The sequence below is a fragment of the Microcaecilia unicolor genome, chromosome 9 (assembly GCF_901765095.1).
Source record: "Microcaecilia unicolor chromosome 9, aMicUni1.1, whole genome shotgun sequence".
Taxonomy (NCBI): domain Eukaryota; kingdom Metazoa; phylum Chordata; class Amphibia; order Gymnophiona; family Siphonopidae; genus Microcaecilia; species Microcaecilia unicolor.
The window spans coordinates 145,157,393-145,176,076 of NC_044039.1; the positions used below are offsets into that span (position 1 = coordinate 145,157,393).

Consider the following 18,684-nt stretch of genomic DNA (forward strand, 5'->3'; position numbering starts at 1 on the left):
GTCACATGCTGACGGCTTCCTGACACAGGGGGCGAGATCCGGTGCCCCCCTGCTTGTTGATGTAATACATGGCAACCTGGTTGTCTGTCTGAATTTGGATAATTTGGTGGGACAGCCGATCTCTGAAAGCCTTCAGAGCGTTCCAGACCGCTCGTAACTCCAGGAGATTGATCTGCAGATCGCGTTCCTGGAGGGACCAGCTTCCTTGGGTGTGAAGTCCATCGACATGAGCTCCCCACCCCAGGAGAGACGCATCCGTAGTCAGCACTTTTTGTGGCTGAGGAATTTGGAAAGGACGTCCCAGAGTCAAATTGGACCAAATCGTCCACCAACACAGGGATTTGAGAAAACTCGTGGACAGGTGGATCACGTCTTCTAGATCCCCAGCAGCCTGAAACCACTGGGAAGCTAGGGTCCATTGAGCAGATCTCATGTGAAGGCGGGCCATGGGAGTCACATGAACTGTGGAGGCCATGTGGCCCACCAATCTCAACATCTGCCGAGCTGTGATCTGCTGGGATGCTCGCACCCGCGAGACGAGGGACAACAAGTTGTTGGCTCTCGTCTCTGGGAGATAGGCACGAGCCGTTTGAGAATCCAGCACAGCTCCTATGAATTCGAGTCTCTGTACTGGGAGAAGATGGGACTTTGGATAATTTATCACAAACCCCAGTAGCTCCAGGAGGCGAATAGTCATCTGCATGGACCGTAGAGCTCCTGCCTCGGATGTGTTCTTCACCAGCCAATCGTCGAGATATGGGAACACGTGTACCCCCACAGCCTGCGAAGTGCCGCTGCTACCACAGCCAAGCACTTCGTGAACACTCTGGGCGCAGAGGCGAGCCCAAAGGGTAGCACACAGTACTGGAAGTGACGTGTGCCCAGCTGAAATCGCAGATACTGTCTGTGAGCTGGCAGTATCGGGATGTGCGTGTAGGCGTCCTTCAAGTCCAGAGAGCATAGCCAATCGTTTTCCTGAATCATGGGGAGAAGGGTGCCCAGGAAAAGCATCCTGAACTTTTCCTTGACCAGATATTTGTTCAGGGCCCTTAGGTCTAGGATGGGACGCATCCCCCGTTTTCTTTTCCACAAGGAAGTACCTGGAATAGAATCCCAGCCCTTCGTGCCAGGATGGCACGGGCTCGACTATCCTTGCCGGACTATTTGAAGAACCCACTGATCGGAGGTTATGAGAGGCCACCTTTGGTGAAAAAGTTTCAACCTCCCTCCGACCGGCAGGTCGCCCGGCACTGACACTTGGATGTCGGCTATGCTCTGCTGGAGCCAGTCAAAAGCTCGTCCCTTGCTTTTGCTGGGGAGCCGAGGGGCCTTGCTGAGGCGCACGCTGCTGATGAGAGCGAGCGCGCTGGGGCTTAGCCTGGGCCGCAGACTGTCGAGAAGGAGGATTGTACCTACGCTTACCAGAAGAGTAGGGAACAGTCTTCCTTCCCCCCAAAAATCGTCTACCTGTAGAGGTAGAAGCTGAAGGCTGCCGGCGGGAGAACTTGTCGAAAGCGGTATCCCGCTTGTGGAGCTGCTCTACCACCTGCTCTACTCTCTCTCCAAAATATTATCCGCACGGCAAGGCGAGTCCGCAATCCGCTGCTGGATCCTATTCTCCAGGTCGGAGGCACGCAGCCATGAGAGTCTGCGCATCACCACACCTTGAGCAGCGGCCCTGGACGCAACATCAAAAGTGTCTTATACCCCTCTGGCCAGGAATTTTCTGCACGCCTTCAGCTGCCTGACCACCTCCTGAAATGGCTTGGCTTGCTCAGGGGGGAGCTTGTCCACCAAGCCCGCCAACTGCCGCACATTGTTCCGCATGTGTATGCTCGTGTAGAGCTGGTAAGACTGGATTTTGGCCACGAGCATAGAAGAATGGTAGGCCTTCCTCCCAAAGGAGTCTAAGGTTCTAGAGTCCTTGCCCGGGGACGCCGAAGCATGCTCCCTAGAACTCTTAGCCTTCTTTAGGGCCAGATCCACAACACTAGAGTCATGAGGCAACTGAGTGCGCATCAGCTCTGGGTCCCCATGGATCCGGTACTGGGACTCGATCTTCTTGGGAATGTGGGGATTACTTAATGGCTTGGTCCAGTTCGCCAGCAATGTCTTTTTTAGGACATGATGCATGGGTACTGTGGACGCTTCCTTAGGTGGAGAAGGATAGTTCAGGAGCTCAAACATTTCAGCCCTGGGCTCGTCTTCCACAACCACCGGGAAGGGGATGGCCGTAGACATCTCCCGGACAAAGGCCGCAAAAGACAGGCTCTCGGGAAGGGAAAGCTGCCTTTCAGGGGAGGGAGTGGGATCCGAAGGAAGGCCATCAGACTCCTCGTCAGAGAAATATCTGATGTCCTCCTCCTCTTCCCACGAGGCCTCACCATCGGTATCAGACAAGTTCACGAACCTGTGTCTGAAGCCGTGCCCGACTCGACTCCGTGGAACCACGGCCACGATGGGAGCGTTGAGAGGTAGACTCCCTCGCCCGCACCGGCGAAGCTCCCTCCGCCGACGTCGTCGGGGAGCCTTCCTGGGAGGCGACCGCAGTCGGTACCGCAAGCGGCACCGATGTCGGAGACCTCACCCCGGGCAAGGGGCCAGCCGGCGCCTCGCTCGACGGTACCGGTGGCGCAAGCACCCTCGGTACCGGAGGGGAAGGGCGCAACAGCTCTCCCAGGATCTCTGGGAGAACGGCCCGGAGACTCTCGTGCAGGGCGGCTGTGGAGAAAGACATGGAAGCCGATGCAGGAGTCTATGTCAGAGTCTGTTCCGGGCGTGGAGGCTGTTCCGGGCTGTCCAAGGTGGAGCGCATCGACACCTCCTGAACAGAGGGTGAGCGGTCCTCCCGGTGCCGATGCCTACTGGGTGCCGACTCCCTCGGCGACCCAGAGCTCTCGGTACCGATACGGGAAGGAGACCGGTGTCGATGCTTCTTTGACTTTTTCAAACAAAGCATGTCACCGGAGCTTCCCGGTACCGACGAGGAGGACGTAGAATCCAGCAGTCGCTTCCTCGGGGCCGAGGCCGAAGAAGGTCTCGGGGGGGCTGTACCGCAGGAGCCCTCAGGGTAGGGGGAGACCCACCCGAAGGCTCACCGCCACCAGCAGGGGAATGGACAGCCCTCACCTGCACTCCAGTCGAAGCACCACCGTCCGACGACATCAGCAGTAATGGAGGTACCGGTACCACTGATGCCGACGCAGCCTTCCGATGTCTCGGCCCCGATGCAGAGGGTCGATGCCTCGATGCAGTCGGGGCCGAGGACGGAGGTCTTGACGCTGTCGACGTCGACGCACTCGATACTCCCGGTGCCAATGCCGACGAAGAGCCCGAGAACAAAACGTTCCACTGGGCCAATCTCGCTACCTGAGTCCTTTTCTGTAAAAGGGCGCAAAGACTACAGGCCTGCGGGCGGTGCCCAGCCCCCAGACACTGAAGACACGACGCGTGCCTGTCAGTGAGCGAGATTACCCGGGCGCACTGGGTGCACTTCTTGAAGCCGCTGGGAGACTTCGATGACATGGGCGGAAAAATCACGCCGGCGAAATCAAAATTCATGATTGCGATAAGGCACCAAAAACAGGGGAAGAAAAAATTCGACCCGAGGCCTCAAAAGGGCCTACCCCGAAAACGAAAGCCAAAAAAGACGCGCGAGGTCAACATAAGGGGCGCGAATGGCGTAACATGACCGTACCGAGCGCGGACAAAAGAAGACTGACGAACACGAGCCAGTTCGGGCGGGAAGATGGCCGCGCATGCGCGGTGCGCATCAGCGCGCGAGGACTAGCAAAGGCCTTTGCTAGGAAAGTGTTCCGATTGGAGGGGCTGCCGTGGACGTCACCCATCAGTGAGAACAAGCAGTCTGCTTGTCCTCGGAGAAAAAAGGATAAGCGCTAAAGGAATAAGTAACTCATCTCAATAGAATTTGCGTTAACTTAGTTTAATTTCCTAAATTTGTTTTTTTTATTCTCGTTGTATTCCTAAACCTTGGATTTCCAATTTATGGACTTGAGTACTTATAACTTCTTAATAGATTGTTAATCTTTAATTATATATGTTTTATTTTTAATGTTGCTTTTCCTACCAAGATGTTTTCTTGAAATCTTTGATGAAACTGAATAAATAATAAAATTAAAAAAAAAAAAAACTCCCCTTGGGAAATAAGGCTTCACTCGCTTTAGCTTCCAGAGAGAGGAGAATGCTTTCTTGGTGGTTGAGATGGTATGATCCAGCAGCGTTAAGTTCCGATCTACAATATCACCTAGTATACGTAGGCTTTCAGAGATGGGCAAGGTAAAGCCTGGTACAGATATGTTAGTGGGCCTGAACTTATTAAAGGGAAAGGCAAGAATGAGGCAACGGTGTTAAGTTTTAACTTGAAGGCGTTGGCCCATGCAAGCATGGTATTAATTCCAAGCCTGATGTCATCAGTAATTTCTGCGAAGCTTGTACGAAATGGGATGTAAATGGTGACATCGTCTGCGTAGATAAATGGGTGGAGGCCAAGTTTTGAAAGGGCAGCAGCCAGGGGAATCAGCATTACATTGAAAAGAGTAGGAGAGAGCGGCGAGCCTTGGGGTACTCCACAGACCTGGTGCCACAGAGAGGATAACTGTGAGCCAGACTTCACTTGGCAGGTCCTGGTGGTTAAGAAGCTGGCTAGCCAGGCTAGAACATTCCCACCAACACCAAAGTAATCGAGAAGCCTCAGCAGGATGGCATGGTCTACCATGTCAAAAGCACTTAAGTTAAACCGCAGTAAAAGAATGCTTCTCCCTATTGCTATTCCTTGCTTAAAGCTTGACAGAAGCGTAACAAGCACTGTTTCAGTGCTGTGAAGGGTACGAAAGACAGACTGCGATTCATGGAATACGGAGAACCCCTTCAGATACTCAGTAAGCTGTTTGTTCACCATGCTCTCCATAAGTTTTACAAACAGTGGTTACTATGTTATGTTATGTATGTTGAATCCACCACAAAAAAACCCCAAAAGGAGTACGGAGAATATTTGTTAAACACAACCCTATTCAACAACTCTCCATTCAAAACATGCAAAGTCTTCAAAATGTTAGCAAATTCAAATGCTAATAACTAGAAAAATGGTAGGGGAAAGCTTCAAGAAGCTCTGACATCTACACAAGCACATTTGTTCATAGGCATAAAATACCTTCCATCCCTCAACGTATTTCTTTGTAGAAAAAAATGAAGATACATACCTGAAACAGGTATTCTCCGAGAACAGCAGGCGGATTGTTCTCACGACTGGGTGACGTCCACAGCAGCCCCGAGGAACGGAAATCTTCCTAGCAACAAAAATTTTGCTAGAGCCTTCGAGCGCATGCGGGCACTATGAATGTGCTGCCATCTTCCCACCCGTCGCGCAAGAGTCCCGATCAATTCGATGACAAAGCAAAGAGGAAAAGAACAACTCCAAAGGGGAGGTGGCCGGGTATGTGAGAACAATCAGTCTGCTGTCCTCACGACTGGGGTATCCCTAGCCCCCAGGCTCATTAACAACAAAGAAAGGTCAATTGGGCCTCGCAACGGCAAGGACATAACAAGGATTGACCTACAAAGAAACATCTGAGAGTGCAGCCTGGAACAGAACAAAAATGGGCCTGGGGGGTGGAGTTGGATTTTAAACCCCGAACAGATTCTACAGCACCGACTGCCCGAACCGACTGTCGCGTCGGGTATCCTGCTGAAGGCAGTAGTGAGATGTGAATGTGTGGATTGATGACCACGTCGCAGCCTTGCAAATCTCTTCTATAGTGGCTGACATCAAGAGGGCCACCGATGCTGCCAAGGCTCGAACACTATGAGCCATGACATGACCCTCAAGAGTAAGCCCAGCTTGGGAATAAGTGAAGGAAATGCAATCTGCTAGCCAATTGGAGATAGTGTGTTTCCCGACAGCAACTCCCCTTCTGTTGGGATCGAAGGAAACAAACATTTGAGCGGACTGCCTGAAGGGGCTTGTCCGCTCCACATAGAAGGCCAATGCTCTCTTGCAGTCCAATGTGTGCAACTGATGTTCAGCAGGGCGGGTATGAGGACGGGGAAAAATGTTGGCAAGACAATTGACTGGTTCAGATGGACACCACCTTCGGCAAGAACTTAGGGTGTGTGCGGAGGACTACTCTATTATGATGAAATTTAGTATAGGAAGCATGGGCTACCAAGATTTGAAGTTCACTGACTCTACGAGCTGAAGTAACTGCCACCAAGAAAATGACCTTCCAGGTCAAATACTTCAGATAGCAGGAATTCAGTGGCTCAAAAGGAGGTTTCATCAGCTGGGTGAGAACGACACTGAGATCCCATGACACTGGTGGAGGTTTGACAGGGGGCTTTGACAAAAGCAAACCTCTCATGAAGCAAACAACTAAAGGCTGTCCAGAGATAGGCTTACCTTCTACACGATAATGAAAAGCACTAATTGCACTAAGATGAACTCTTACAGAGTTGGTCTTAAGACCGGACTCTGACAAGTGTAGAAGGTATTCAAGCAGGGTCTGTGTAGGTCAAGAGCGAGGATCTAGGGCCTTGCTGTCATACCAGACGGCAAACTTCCTCCATTTAAAAGAGTAACACCTCTTCGTGGAATCTTTCCTGGAAGCAAGCAAGACTCTGGAGACACCCTCAAAAAGACCCAAGGAGGCAAAGTCTACACCCTCAACATCCAGGCCATGAGAGCTAGAGACTGGAGGTTGGGATGCAGAAGCGCCCCCTCGTTCTGAGAGATGAGGGCTGGAAAACACTCCAATCTCCATGGTTCTTCGGAGGACAACTCCAGAAGAAGAGGGAACCAAATCTGATGCGGCCAATAGGGCGCAATCAGAATCATGGTCCTGCAGTCTTGCTTGAGTTTCAGCAAAAATCTTCCCCACCAGAGGTATGGGAGGATTCGCATACAGAAGGCCCTTCCTCCAATGCTGGAGAAAGGCATCTGACGCTAGTCTGTCATGGGCCTGAAGTCTGGAACAGAACTGGGGGACCTTGTGATTGAGCTGAGTGGCAAAAAGATCCACCGAGGGGGTGCCCCACGCTCGGAAGATCTTGCAGACTACGCCCGAGTTGAGCGACCACTCGTGAGGTTGCATTATCCTGCTCAATCTGTCGGCCAGACTGTTGTTTATGCCTGCCAGATAAGTGGCTTGGAGAAACTGAATGAAATCTCTATAGACCTAGAGGATGTAATGGAGCAATTTGACAAATTGAAGAGTAGCAAATCTCCTCGACCAGATGGTATTCATTCCAGAGTACTGACAGAACTGAAAAATGAACTTGCAGAACTATTGTTAGTAATATGTAATTTACCCTTAAAATCGAGCTAGCGCTGCGTAACCCTAGTAGCGCTTTAGAAATGTTAAGTAGTAGTAGTACTGAAAGATTGGAGGGTGGCCAATGTAACGCCGATTTTTAAAAAAGGTTCCAGGGGAGATCTGGGAAATTATAGAGCGGCGAGTCTTACGTCGGTGCTGGGCAAAATGGTAGAGACTATGATAAAAAACAAAATTACAGATCATATTCAAAAGCATGGATTAATGAGACAAAGTCAACATGGATTTAGTGAAGGGAAATCACCTCACCAAGCTATTAAATTTCTTTGAAGGTGTGAAACATGTGGATAAAGATGAGCCGGTTGATATTGTGTATCTGGATTTTCAGAAGGCATTTGACATGAAAGACTCTAGAGGAAACTGGAGAGTCATGGATTAGGAGGTAGTGTCCTAATGTGGTTAAAAGATAGAAAACAGAGAATAGGGTTAAAATGGTCAGTATTCTCAATGGAGAAGGGTAGTTAGTGGGGATGCCCAGGGTCTGTGCTGGGACCACTGCTTTTTAACGTATTTATAAATGACCTAGAGATGAGAGTAACTAGTGAGGTAATTAAATTTGCTGATGACACAAAGTTATTCAAAGTAGTTAAATCGCAGGAGGATTGTGAAAAATTATAAGATGAGCATAAGAGACTGGGAGACTGGGCGTCTAAATGGCAGATGACATTTAAATGTGAGCAACTGTAAAGTGATGCACATGGGAAACAGGAACCCGAATTATAGCTACGTCATGCAAGGTTCCATGTTAAGAGTCACTGACCAAGAAAGAGATCTAGGTGTCGTCGTTGATGATACGTTGATACCTTCTGCTCAGTGTGTTGCGGCAGCTAAGAAACCAAATAGAATGTTAGGTATTATTAGGAAAGGAATGGAAAACAACGAGGATGTTATAATGCCTTTGTATCGCTTCATGGTGTGACTGCACCTCGAATATTGTGTTCAATTCTGGTCGACGCATCTCAAAAAAGATATAGTGGAATTAGAAAAGGTGCAAAGAAGGGCAACGAAAATGATAAAGGGGATGGGACGACTACCCTATGAGGAAAGGCTAAATCAGCTAGGGCTCTTCAACTTGGAGAAAAGACGGTTGAGGGGAGATATGATAGAGGTCTATAAAATAATGATGGAGTGGAACGATTAGACGTGAAGTGTGTCTGTTTACGCTTTCCAAAAATACTAGGACTAGGGGGCATGCGATGAAGCTACGAAGTAGTACATTTAAAACGAATCAGAGAAAATTTTTCTTCACTCAACATGTAATTCAACTCTGGAATTCACTGCCAGAAAATGTGGTAAAGGCGGTTAGCTTAGCAGGAGTTTGGAAAAAAAAAACAACCCCGGTTTGGACGGCTTCCTAAAGGTAAAGTCCATAGACCATTATTGAATTGGACTTGGGGAAAATATTTCTGGGATAAGCAGCATAAAATGTTTTGTACTTTTTGGGGATCTTGCCAGGTATTTGTGACCTGGATTGGCCACTGTTGGAAACAGGATGCTGGGCTTGATGGACCTTTGGTCTCTCCCAGTATGGAAATACTTATGTACTTGTTAGTAATATGTAATTTATCTTTAAACATCAAGCATGGTACTGGAAGATAGGAGGGTGGCCAATGTAACGCCGATTTTTTTTTTAAAAGGTTCCAAAGGTGATCTTGGAAATTACAGACCTATGAGCCCGACGTTGGTGCCGGGCAAAATGGTAGACTATTATAAAGAACAAAATTACAGAGCATATTTAAAAGCATAGATTAATTAGACAAAGCCAACATGGATTTAGTGAAGGGAAATCTTGCCTCACCAATCTACTACATTTCTTTGAAGGAGTGAACAAACATGTGGATAAAGATGAGCTGGTCGATATTGTGTATCTGGATTTTCAAACGGCATTTGACAAAAGTACCTCATGAAAGACTCCAGAGGAAACTGGAAAGCCATGGGATAAGAAATAACTGTTCTATTGTGGATTAGAAAACAGAGAGTAGGGTTAAATGGTCAGTATTCTCAATGGAGAAGGGTAGAAACCTATGGAACTTTGGAAGGCTAAGTGCTTTGAAAATATGCCTCATGGTGTCAATCTTTTTATGGAGGAAAAGGGACCAACACATGGGACTCCCAGTTCTTCAGTTGAACGTCCTGCAAGATCTCTTGAAGCAGGACCATCACAGCCTCTCTAGGAGGAGATTCGTAGACCAAGACCTTGAACAACTTAGCCCTGGGCTCATCCTCCACTTACAAAGGAATAGGAATAGAAGCCGCCATTTCCTTAACAAAAGATGGGAAGGAAATGCTATCTAGTGATTTTCTCCTGTGGAGGGGAGGGATCAGATAGGATACCACAGGACTCCCCCATGAGCGCTCCCTTATTTGTGTGAGAAACTCCTCATGGGAAAGGAGAGACCAAACCTGCCTCGACATTGAGGAACCATGATCCCTGAGAGTCAGTTCTAGCCTTGTCTCCAGCGAAGCATCCTCCACTCATATTGAGGAGGTGCCGACATGGGTGGCAGTCGACGGGTAGGCGGGACCAGAAACCTCACTGCAGGCTGATGGCCATACGGGTAGAAGCAAGTACCCCAGACGCTGATGCACTGTGATGTAACAGCCCTGCCAAAAGCTCAGGGAGCAAGGCCCTGAGCAAGGTCAACATCAGGAAAAGCTTGGGTATCAGACAGGATGCTGAACTGTCGGGTTCAGAGCGTGTGCCTGGTCCTGGCTGCATGTGTTCCCTTAGTGTCCCGGAGCTCCTGGCACCGTTGGTCAAGGGCGACTGATGCCAATGCTTCTTGGGCTTTCCCGAAGCAGGTCATCGATGCTCCTTGGTGCTGATGAGGACAACTTCGCATTCTCTTGTCGCTTTGGGGTCGGGTCCAAGTCTGACTGGTCCCCGAGGGCCTGCACAGCAACTGGCATTGAGGCAGGTGGAGACCCACTCAATGCACGGCCACTACCAGAACCCAAGGGCCTAGCAGCCATGTGGACCGATGCACCTGATGCAACTCCCGACATTGAGGATTCAGACTTGGCTCCAAAATGTTTCTCTCATTGAGCCTCTCTGGCCAACTGAGTTCTTTTCTTCATATGAAGGCAAAGAAAGGGAAAGGGAATGGGAATGGGGCTTGATATAACGCCTTTCTGTGGTTTTTGTAACTACATTCAAAGAGGTTTACATAGTATATACAGGTACTTATTTGTACTTGGGGCAATGAAAGGTTAAGTGACTTGCCCAGAGTCACACGCAGCTGCAGTGGGAATCGAACCCAGTTCCCCAGGATCAGAGTCCGCTGCACTAACCTCTAGGCTACTCCTCCACTCCAGAACACAATTAGAAGGGGTATCTTCAGGCCCCAAACACCAAAGACACCAAGAATGGGCATATTTGCCAGAGATGGTCCTCTTGCACCAACTGCAGCATTTGAAGCCACTGGAAACCTTCAATGACATGGAAAAAAAAAAAAAAAAAACCCCAGCTGTGGCCAAATCAAAAGGCGCAAGCCCAAATGACGCCCTGGCTTAAGTGTGGCCTACAGAGCACAGAAAAAAAAAAAGGAAACAAAAAATAAAAGGGGACAAAAACCTAAAACTGTAATGGTAAGGGAAAAAAATGTCACAAAAGGGAAAAAAATAAAGAGAGAAACAAAAAGACACGAGAAGGCACAAAAGATATACTCTGAAAAATTCTCATGAACCGAGCAGTGAGTGCCAAAAATGGCACTCTTCTCACCACAGAAAAAAGGGAACTGGTGGTCCTGCGCTCTCAAAGCTGTACAATGCTTTTTTTCAACCTCTGGACTGGGCGACACAGGACATGTCACTCACATGTGAGAATTATTGGCCTGCTTGTTCTTGGAGAAAGTAACCTTTATGATTCTTCCCATTTTGCTAGAGGAAGATCAGCATCTAAAAGGTCCAGCATGGTTTAACTTTCATATTTTTTTGTGCAGAGTGGCAATAAAGGGTTGCAAATATCATCAAAACAAGAGCACTGACCAGGTTTTACTCCACGCATAATGAACAGGCCACACATCAATCTGGGGAACCTTTCCAGCTTCACTTTTGGCTGGGTGCTATACCTCCTCAGACTGTACCTGCCCACCTAGCATCTGCTTATCTGCCTGCTCCCAAACCAGGACAATTGTACCAACAAGCTGAACTGCTATGATTTAGCTGAAGCAACACCTCCTTTATTTCCAGACATAGGAGAAGCAAGTGGAAGGAAAGCAGATTTCACTCACCTAGCTGGTGCCTGCTTGCTCCCAGGCCTGGCCAAATGCACTGGATGACATGCTCAACTGCCATGACTTACCTGCAGCGTATCACCTCCCTTACTTCTTTTTTTCCTAAAATCTTTACATGGCCAGTACTCAAGGAATGAACCTCTGGTCCCCTCCCAAGATCAGAGGTCGATGACATTTATTTATTTGTTGCATTTGTATCCCACATTTTCCCACCTCTTTGCAGGCTAAATGTGGCTTACATAGTACCGTAATCGGCATTAACCAATTCCGATGTGAACAAATACAAGTTGCGAGTAATATCAAGGTGATATTATGGTAGAGTGAGATACATGTATGGTAAAGACAATTGGGGAGAACTTAGTGAGGGAACGGAAGAGTTAGGATATGTCCGTTATGATCTTTGGTTGCGTTGGGTCGCAATTGTCCAGGTTTTAGGCACAGCAGCCACAATCCGCAAAAGGATTGGGGGGAGGGGCGAGGAAGTAGAGGGAGGGAATCATCCTGGGCTCTGTGGACCAGGCTCCACCAATTCTAGTCCTCTAGTTTGTTCCAAAGAGGGGAGAGAACCTGGCCCCAAAGGACTGCTGCCTGCAGAATATTGTAGACCTACAGTCTTCCCAGGAGTGGCCTACTCAACCTACTCATAGTTGCTGCACCATCTTCTGGAGCCACAGAAATACTGAGCAGCTGAAGGCAGCAACAACCCCCATAAGGTAAGCAAAATCAGCTCTAAGCTGTTTTTCTATGGCTCCATTTGCTAGTTGAGGGCCATAGACCACGCCAGACGAGTGCATGAAAGAGGAGTGGGACTTGGGTATAATCAAATATGACGATCTTAAGGTGGCCAAATAGGTAGAAAAGGTGATGGTAAGAGCCAGCTTGCTTGGGTGTATAGGGAGAGGACTGACCAGCAGAAAAAAAGGAGGCAATAATACCTTTGTATAAGTTTCTGGTGGACCTCATTTAGAGTAGTGTGTGCAGTTCTGGAGACCATACCAAAGATATATACAAAAAAAAACAAAACAGATGGAGTTGGACCAGATGGCGGCTATAAAAATGGTCAATGGTCATCATAAAGCATACAGGGACAGACAAAGATCTCAATATGTATACTTTGGAAGAAAAGCAGGAGTGGGGAGATATGATAGACACATTTAAATACCGCTGTGGCATAAATACACACAAGACAAATCTTTCAATTGAATGGAAGCACTAGATTGAGGGGGCACAGGATGAAGGTGAAAGGGACCAGACTTGGTAACCTAAGGAAATACTACTTCATGGAAAGAATGGAGAATTTGTGGAACAGCCTCCCGTGGAGGTGGTGGAGACTAAGACTATCTGAATTCAAGAACGCTTGGGACAAGTACATAGGATCTCTAAGGGAGAGGAAGGGGATAGTACATTGGTTCTCAAACCTGGTCCCGGAGGCACCCCAGTCAGTCAGGTATTCAGGATACCCATAATGAATATTCATGATAGAGATTTGCATGCAGTGAAGATAGTGCATGCAAATCTCTCTCATGAATATTCATTATGGGTATCCTGAAAACCTGGGATACCTCCAGGATCAGGTTAGGGAACCTCTGGTATAGTAGATGGCATGGATGGGCAGACTAGATAGGACATAAGGTCTTTATCTGCCTTCATTTTTCTATGTTTCTATGTAATTCTTTCTTGGATTTTCAACATAATACAAGAATTTTTGTTACTACTACTATTTAATATTTCTAAATCGCTGCTAGGGTTACGCAGCGCTGTACAATTTAACAAAGAAGGACAGTCCCTTCTCAAAGGAGCTTACAATCTAAAGACAAAAATGCAGTCAATCAAATTGGGGCAATCTGGATTTCCTGGATAGAGGTCAATGGTTAGGTGCCGAAAACGACATTGAAGAGGTGGGCTTTAAGCAAGGATTTGAAGATTTGTTAGGGTCTGGCAGTTAAAATGTAATCACTCTATTACCTTTGGGCTCTAATCCCTTTAACTGGTGACTATCCCTTTAACTATCTAAGTAAATAAACTGTTCTCACCAGATCTGACTATTAAACAATTATTAGTCACTTTATTTAATTTTTATATGCAGTGCTCAGTATTGCTATTGTGCTTCTATACCATTACATAGCATGCCAGCACAACTGCCCTCCAACATCATAGTACTGTGCATGCCTTCTTATTTGAGTGTGTCACTTTCTTTAATTGACCCTTAAAGAATAAAGTACTTAGCTTCAGGCAGTTCTATTCAGTGCCAGTGCTGGTTGTGCTGCTGCAGATCAATTATCACCCCAGTGCTTGTGTGTTCTCAATTCGCATTTTAAAATCAGTATCCCTTTGCTGTTCCCGACATGAAGCCACGTTTCACCATGACAGCATCTTCAAGGGAATTTATCTACAGCACAGGGTGGAATGTCTTTAAACACTTAAAGACATTCCACCCTGTGTTGTAGATAAATTCCCTTGAAGACGCCGTAATGGTGAAACGTGGCTTCATGTCGGGGAGCAGCAAAAGGGATACTGATTTTAAAATGCGAATTGAGAACACACAAGCAGTGGGTTGACAATTGATCTGCAGCAGCACAACCAGCCCCCCCCCCCCCCCCCCCCCCCTGAATAGAACTGCCTGAAGCTAAGTACTTTCTTTAAATTAAAGAAAGTGACTTCTATGGTCTACGCCCTGATCCTGACTGAAGAGATAGGGATGGGCTGGAGTGTAAATTTTAAGGGGCTTCGATGTTAGCTTCATAACTTAGTACAAGAACAGTACTCGGCAGACTTCTACAGTCTGCGTCCTGAGAAAGGCAAGGACAAATCAAACTCTGGTATACATATAAAGTATCACATACCATGTAAAATGAGTTTATCTTGTTGGGCAGACTGGATGGACCATATAGGTCTTTATCTGCCATCTGTTACTATGTTAGAAATACCATACACACAATTATCAACTTTCTCAGCATAATAAACCCCCAACCTCCCCCCAATTGGGGGACCCCACAAACTCCCCTTACTCACCGCTTCCTTCCATTTCATAAATTCACTCTCTGTGAACTCCTGATTTGAGACAAATTCAAGGCGGAACACTCGCTGGTCACTGCCATGGCTGTGAGGAGATCCATATTTAAAAGTAAGACATATGAGCTTGAACACACACACACAGAGCCCATGCGCATGCCTGTACCACAAACTATAAAATCACATTGAAGCTATTCAGTACTAAAGTATCTAATACAAGATATTGAGGCTCTACCCACTAATTACTTCCATACCATTTTATATTCTATTTACCTAAATGTATTCTCAGATGCTACCCTCCCCACATAAACAGAAAGCATGACCTTCCCTTCCACCACATGAATGAAGAAAACTACTCTTATCTGGTACAGTATGTTCCATTAATAACTAGAATGCTGAGTACAATACAGTTTAGAAAAGACAGATGAAGTTTGCTACCAATAAGTGTTTTCTTTACTCAGAATACATTTTTATCATCAGCCAGACCAGCAGGATGGCTCTTTTTATATCTCATGTTTAGTAACTAAGCAGGAATATTGCCCAATTAATGGAATTAAAATATTACAGCACAAACACTAAAGAAAACCTGATCCTTGCCAACTTCTAGCTGGCATGACACACCACTGTTCACTTACCGTAACTGTAGCCCTTTATTTGTCCTAGTGCCCCCTAGCTGATAAACCTTTCCAGTCTCTACCACACCAGTGATTTCAGCCACCTAAACAATTAAAAAAAAAAAAAGATGCAGGAGCGGAGAGAATCAGTGGAGTATAAGAAACATGATATTTAGATATTTTAATGTGTATTTTTCAGAAAATTTATCAAGTGCCAAGACTGAGAAAGCTAAATTTTATAACCACTGAGTATGCATTGACATATGGAAATCCTTATGTAGTACACAAGAAACTTACCGACAAAGTAAATTCGAAGAGAATGAGGACTGGATGATCAGCCTTGCTAAGAAAAGCTAAGCACAGCTAAGTGACTAAACATAGGCCATAAATTATGCTGTGATGATGGAAGCTAAACAGAATTTTAAAAACATAATGTACTTTATTTTATTTTTGTTACATTTGTACCCCGCGCTTTCCCACTCATGGCAGGCTCAATGCGGCTTACATATACAGGTACTTATTTGTACCTGGGGCAATGGAGGGTTAAGTGACTTGCCCAGAGTCACAAGGAGCTGCCTGTGCCTGAAGTGGGAATCAAACTCAGTTTCCCAGTTCCCCAGGATCAGAGTCCACCACCCTAACTACTAGGCCTCCCCCCCCCCCCTAGTTACCCTACCAGAACAAACCCAATACTTACAAGTTGCAGTAAAAGGAGCAAATGACGGCTGTGGAATCTTGATGACCTCAGACCACCATTCAACAGCTTCCCAATACTGGCTTTGTAGCCTACCCACCCCCTTCTCCAGCACCCAAGAAGTTTATTTAAGTTTAATTATTTTATTTATTTATATACTGCCTTTCTGTGGTACAATCACAGTTGATTATATATTGCATTCAGGTACAGCGAAGATACTTACCTGTAGCAGGTATTCTCTACTTTGAGGACAGCAGGCTCATTATTCTCACAAGTGGGTCGACGATCTGTGTCAGCCCTAGAACTGATATAATGGATAGCAAAAAAGTTGCCAGAGCCTTCTGCCGCACCCCACTGTGCATGTGCAGAGTGCCTTCCTAATTTAATTCAACAGCATAAGAAGAAAACAAGAAAGAAACAACTCCAAGGGGAGGTGGGCAGGATTGTGAGAATAATAAGCCTACTGTCCTTGGAGAATACCTGCTACAGGTAAGTATCTTCGCTTTCTCCAAGGACAAGCAGGCTATATTATTCTCACAAGTGGGGCATCCATAGCATCCAGGCTTACTCAAAACAACAAACATTGGTTAATTGGGCCTCGCAACGGCGAGGATGTAACGTAGAATAACCTGAAACTATATACAAATTAGCTGAGAATGCATCCTGGAACAGAACAAAATGGGCCTGGGAGGGTGGAGTTGGATTCTAAACCCCAAACAGATTCTGCAACACTGACTGCCCAGACTGTCGTGTTGGGTATCCTAGTCAAGGCAGTAATGAGATCTGAATGTGTGGACTGAAGACCATGTTGCAGCCTTACAAATCTCTTCAATGGAGGCAGACTTTAAGTGGGCTACTGATACGGCCATGGTTCTGACATTTTGAGTCCAATGTGTGCAAGCTGCTTTCGTCAGGGTGGGCATGAGGACGGGGAAAAAAATGTTGGCAAGACAATCAACTGGATTAGATGGAACTCCGACACCACCTTCAGAAGGTACTTAGGGTGTGTGAGGAAGACAACTCTATTGTGATGAAACAAGGTGGTCACTGACCCTACGAGCTGAAAGCCACCAAGAAAACAACCTTCCAGGTCAAGTACTTCAGATGGCAGGAATTCAGTGGCTCAGCTGGGTGAGAACGACGTTGAGATCCCATGACACTGGTGGAGGTTTAATAGGAGGCTTTGACAAAAGCAAACCTCTCATGAAGCGAACAACTAAAGACTGTACAGAGACAGGCTTACCTTCTACATTACTAATTAGTGAAACTTGGATCCATGACTCCAAAGACCCAATAATCTTAGAGCTCTGTCCTCCAGGATACAAAATTACTCACTGGACAAGAGAAGGAAAAACAGAAGGAGGCATAGCAATAATCTATAAATCTCAATTCACAGTCACAACAGCAGCAGAATCTATGCTTCCCTAACTTGAAATTGCCTCAGTCAGAATCAACCACCCCAACCTACGCGATCACCTAAACCTAATCCTATTCTACAGACCTCCGGGCAACTGGCAAGATTCACAAACGCACTTTATGGATTTCATATCGAATGGTAAAATTATGTATAATCATACCTGATAATTTTCTTTCCATTAATCATAGCTGATCAATCCATAGACTGGTGGGTTGTGTCCATCTACCAGCAGGTGGAGATAGAGAGCAAACTTTTGCCTCCCTATATGTGGTCATGTGCTGCCGGAAACTCCTCAGTATGTCGATATCAAAGCTCCATCCGCAGGACTCAGCACTTAGAGAATTACACCCACGAAGGGACACTCTGCCCAGCTCACCACCGCCGAAACGGGGGAGGGGAATTAACCCAGCTCATCCCCACACAAGTGGGGGAGGGGAATCCGTCCAGCTCATCCCCGCGGAGCGGGGGAGGGACACCACACCCGCCGATGCGGGGGGATCTGGCTTATCCTGCAACCGCAACCGCGGGAGGAGCTGACTGACCCGAACACCGCCGAAGCGGGAGGGGTACAAAACTGCCCTACAGCCGCACGAAGCGGGAGGGAGTGCCGGCAGAATTATAAGTCTCAATCCAGCCCCGTAAAACGGAGGGGAGAGGAATGCAGCAGCTCACTGTAACACAAACTCGTCTTAACTCTTGAAGAATCCAAGTGAAAAAACTTGAACACGAAGTCTTTCTGAAGTAACTGAAGAGTAAACTTGAACCTGAAATGCAACCAGAATAAAACAATACAGATATCTGGGAGGGGCTATGGATTGATCAGCTATGATTAATGGAAAGAAAATTATCAGGTATGATTATACATAATTTTACCTTCCATATCATCAAGCTGATCAATCCATAGACTGGTGGGATGTACCGAAGCAGTACTCACCCAGGGCGGGACATAGAAATCCCTGACCGCAACACTGAAGCTCCAAACCGGGCCTCCGCCCGAGCAGCCACAGTCAAGCGGTAATGCTTGGAGAATGTATGGGCCGAAGCCCAAGTTGCCGCCTTGCATATCTCTTCCAAGGAGACGGAACCGGCCTCTGCCATCGAGGCCGCCTGAGCTCTTGTGGAGTGAGCCTTCAGCTGGATAGGCGGCACCTTCCCTGCGGCCACATAAGCCGCTGCAATGGCTTCCTTGACCCATCTTGCCACTGTAGGCTTAGCAGCCTGCAGACCCCTACGAGGACCTGCAAACAGGACAAACAGATGATCCGATTTCCGGAAATCATTGGTCACTTCCAAGTATCTGATGATGACTCGTCTCACATCCAGATATTTAAGAGCAGAGTACTCCTCTGGGTAGTCCTCCCTACGA

At 47.0% G+C, this 18,684-nt stretch overlaps 1 protein-coding gene across 1 annotated transcript in view; it reads right to left on the bottom strand.

Annotated features, from left to right (window-relative positions):
- RTF1 (RTF1 homolog, Paf1/RNA polymerase II complex component) overlaps positions 1 to 18,684 on the bottom strand; it is a 212,769-nt gene that overhangs the window by 55,478 nt on the left and 138,607 nt on the right. Inside the window, exons 9-10 of the mRNA XM_030214087.1 lie at positions 15,229 to 15,311; positions 14,594 to 14,681 (exon numbers count right to left, since the gene is read on the bottom strand). Of these exons, the coding sequence (XP_030069947.1) occupies positions 14,594 to 14,681; positions 15,229 to 15,311 (171 nt within the window). The remainder of the gene's footprint in view (positions 1 to 14,593; positions 14,682 to 15,228; positions 15,312 to 18,684) is intronic.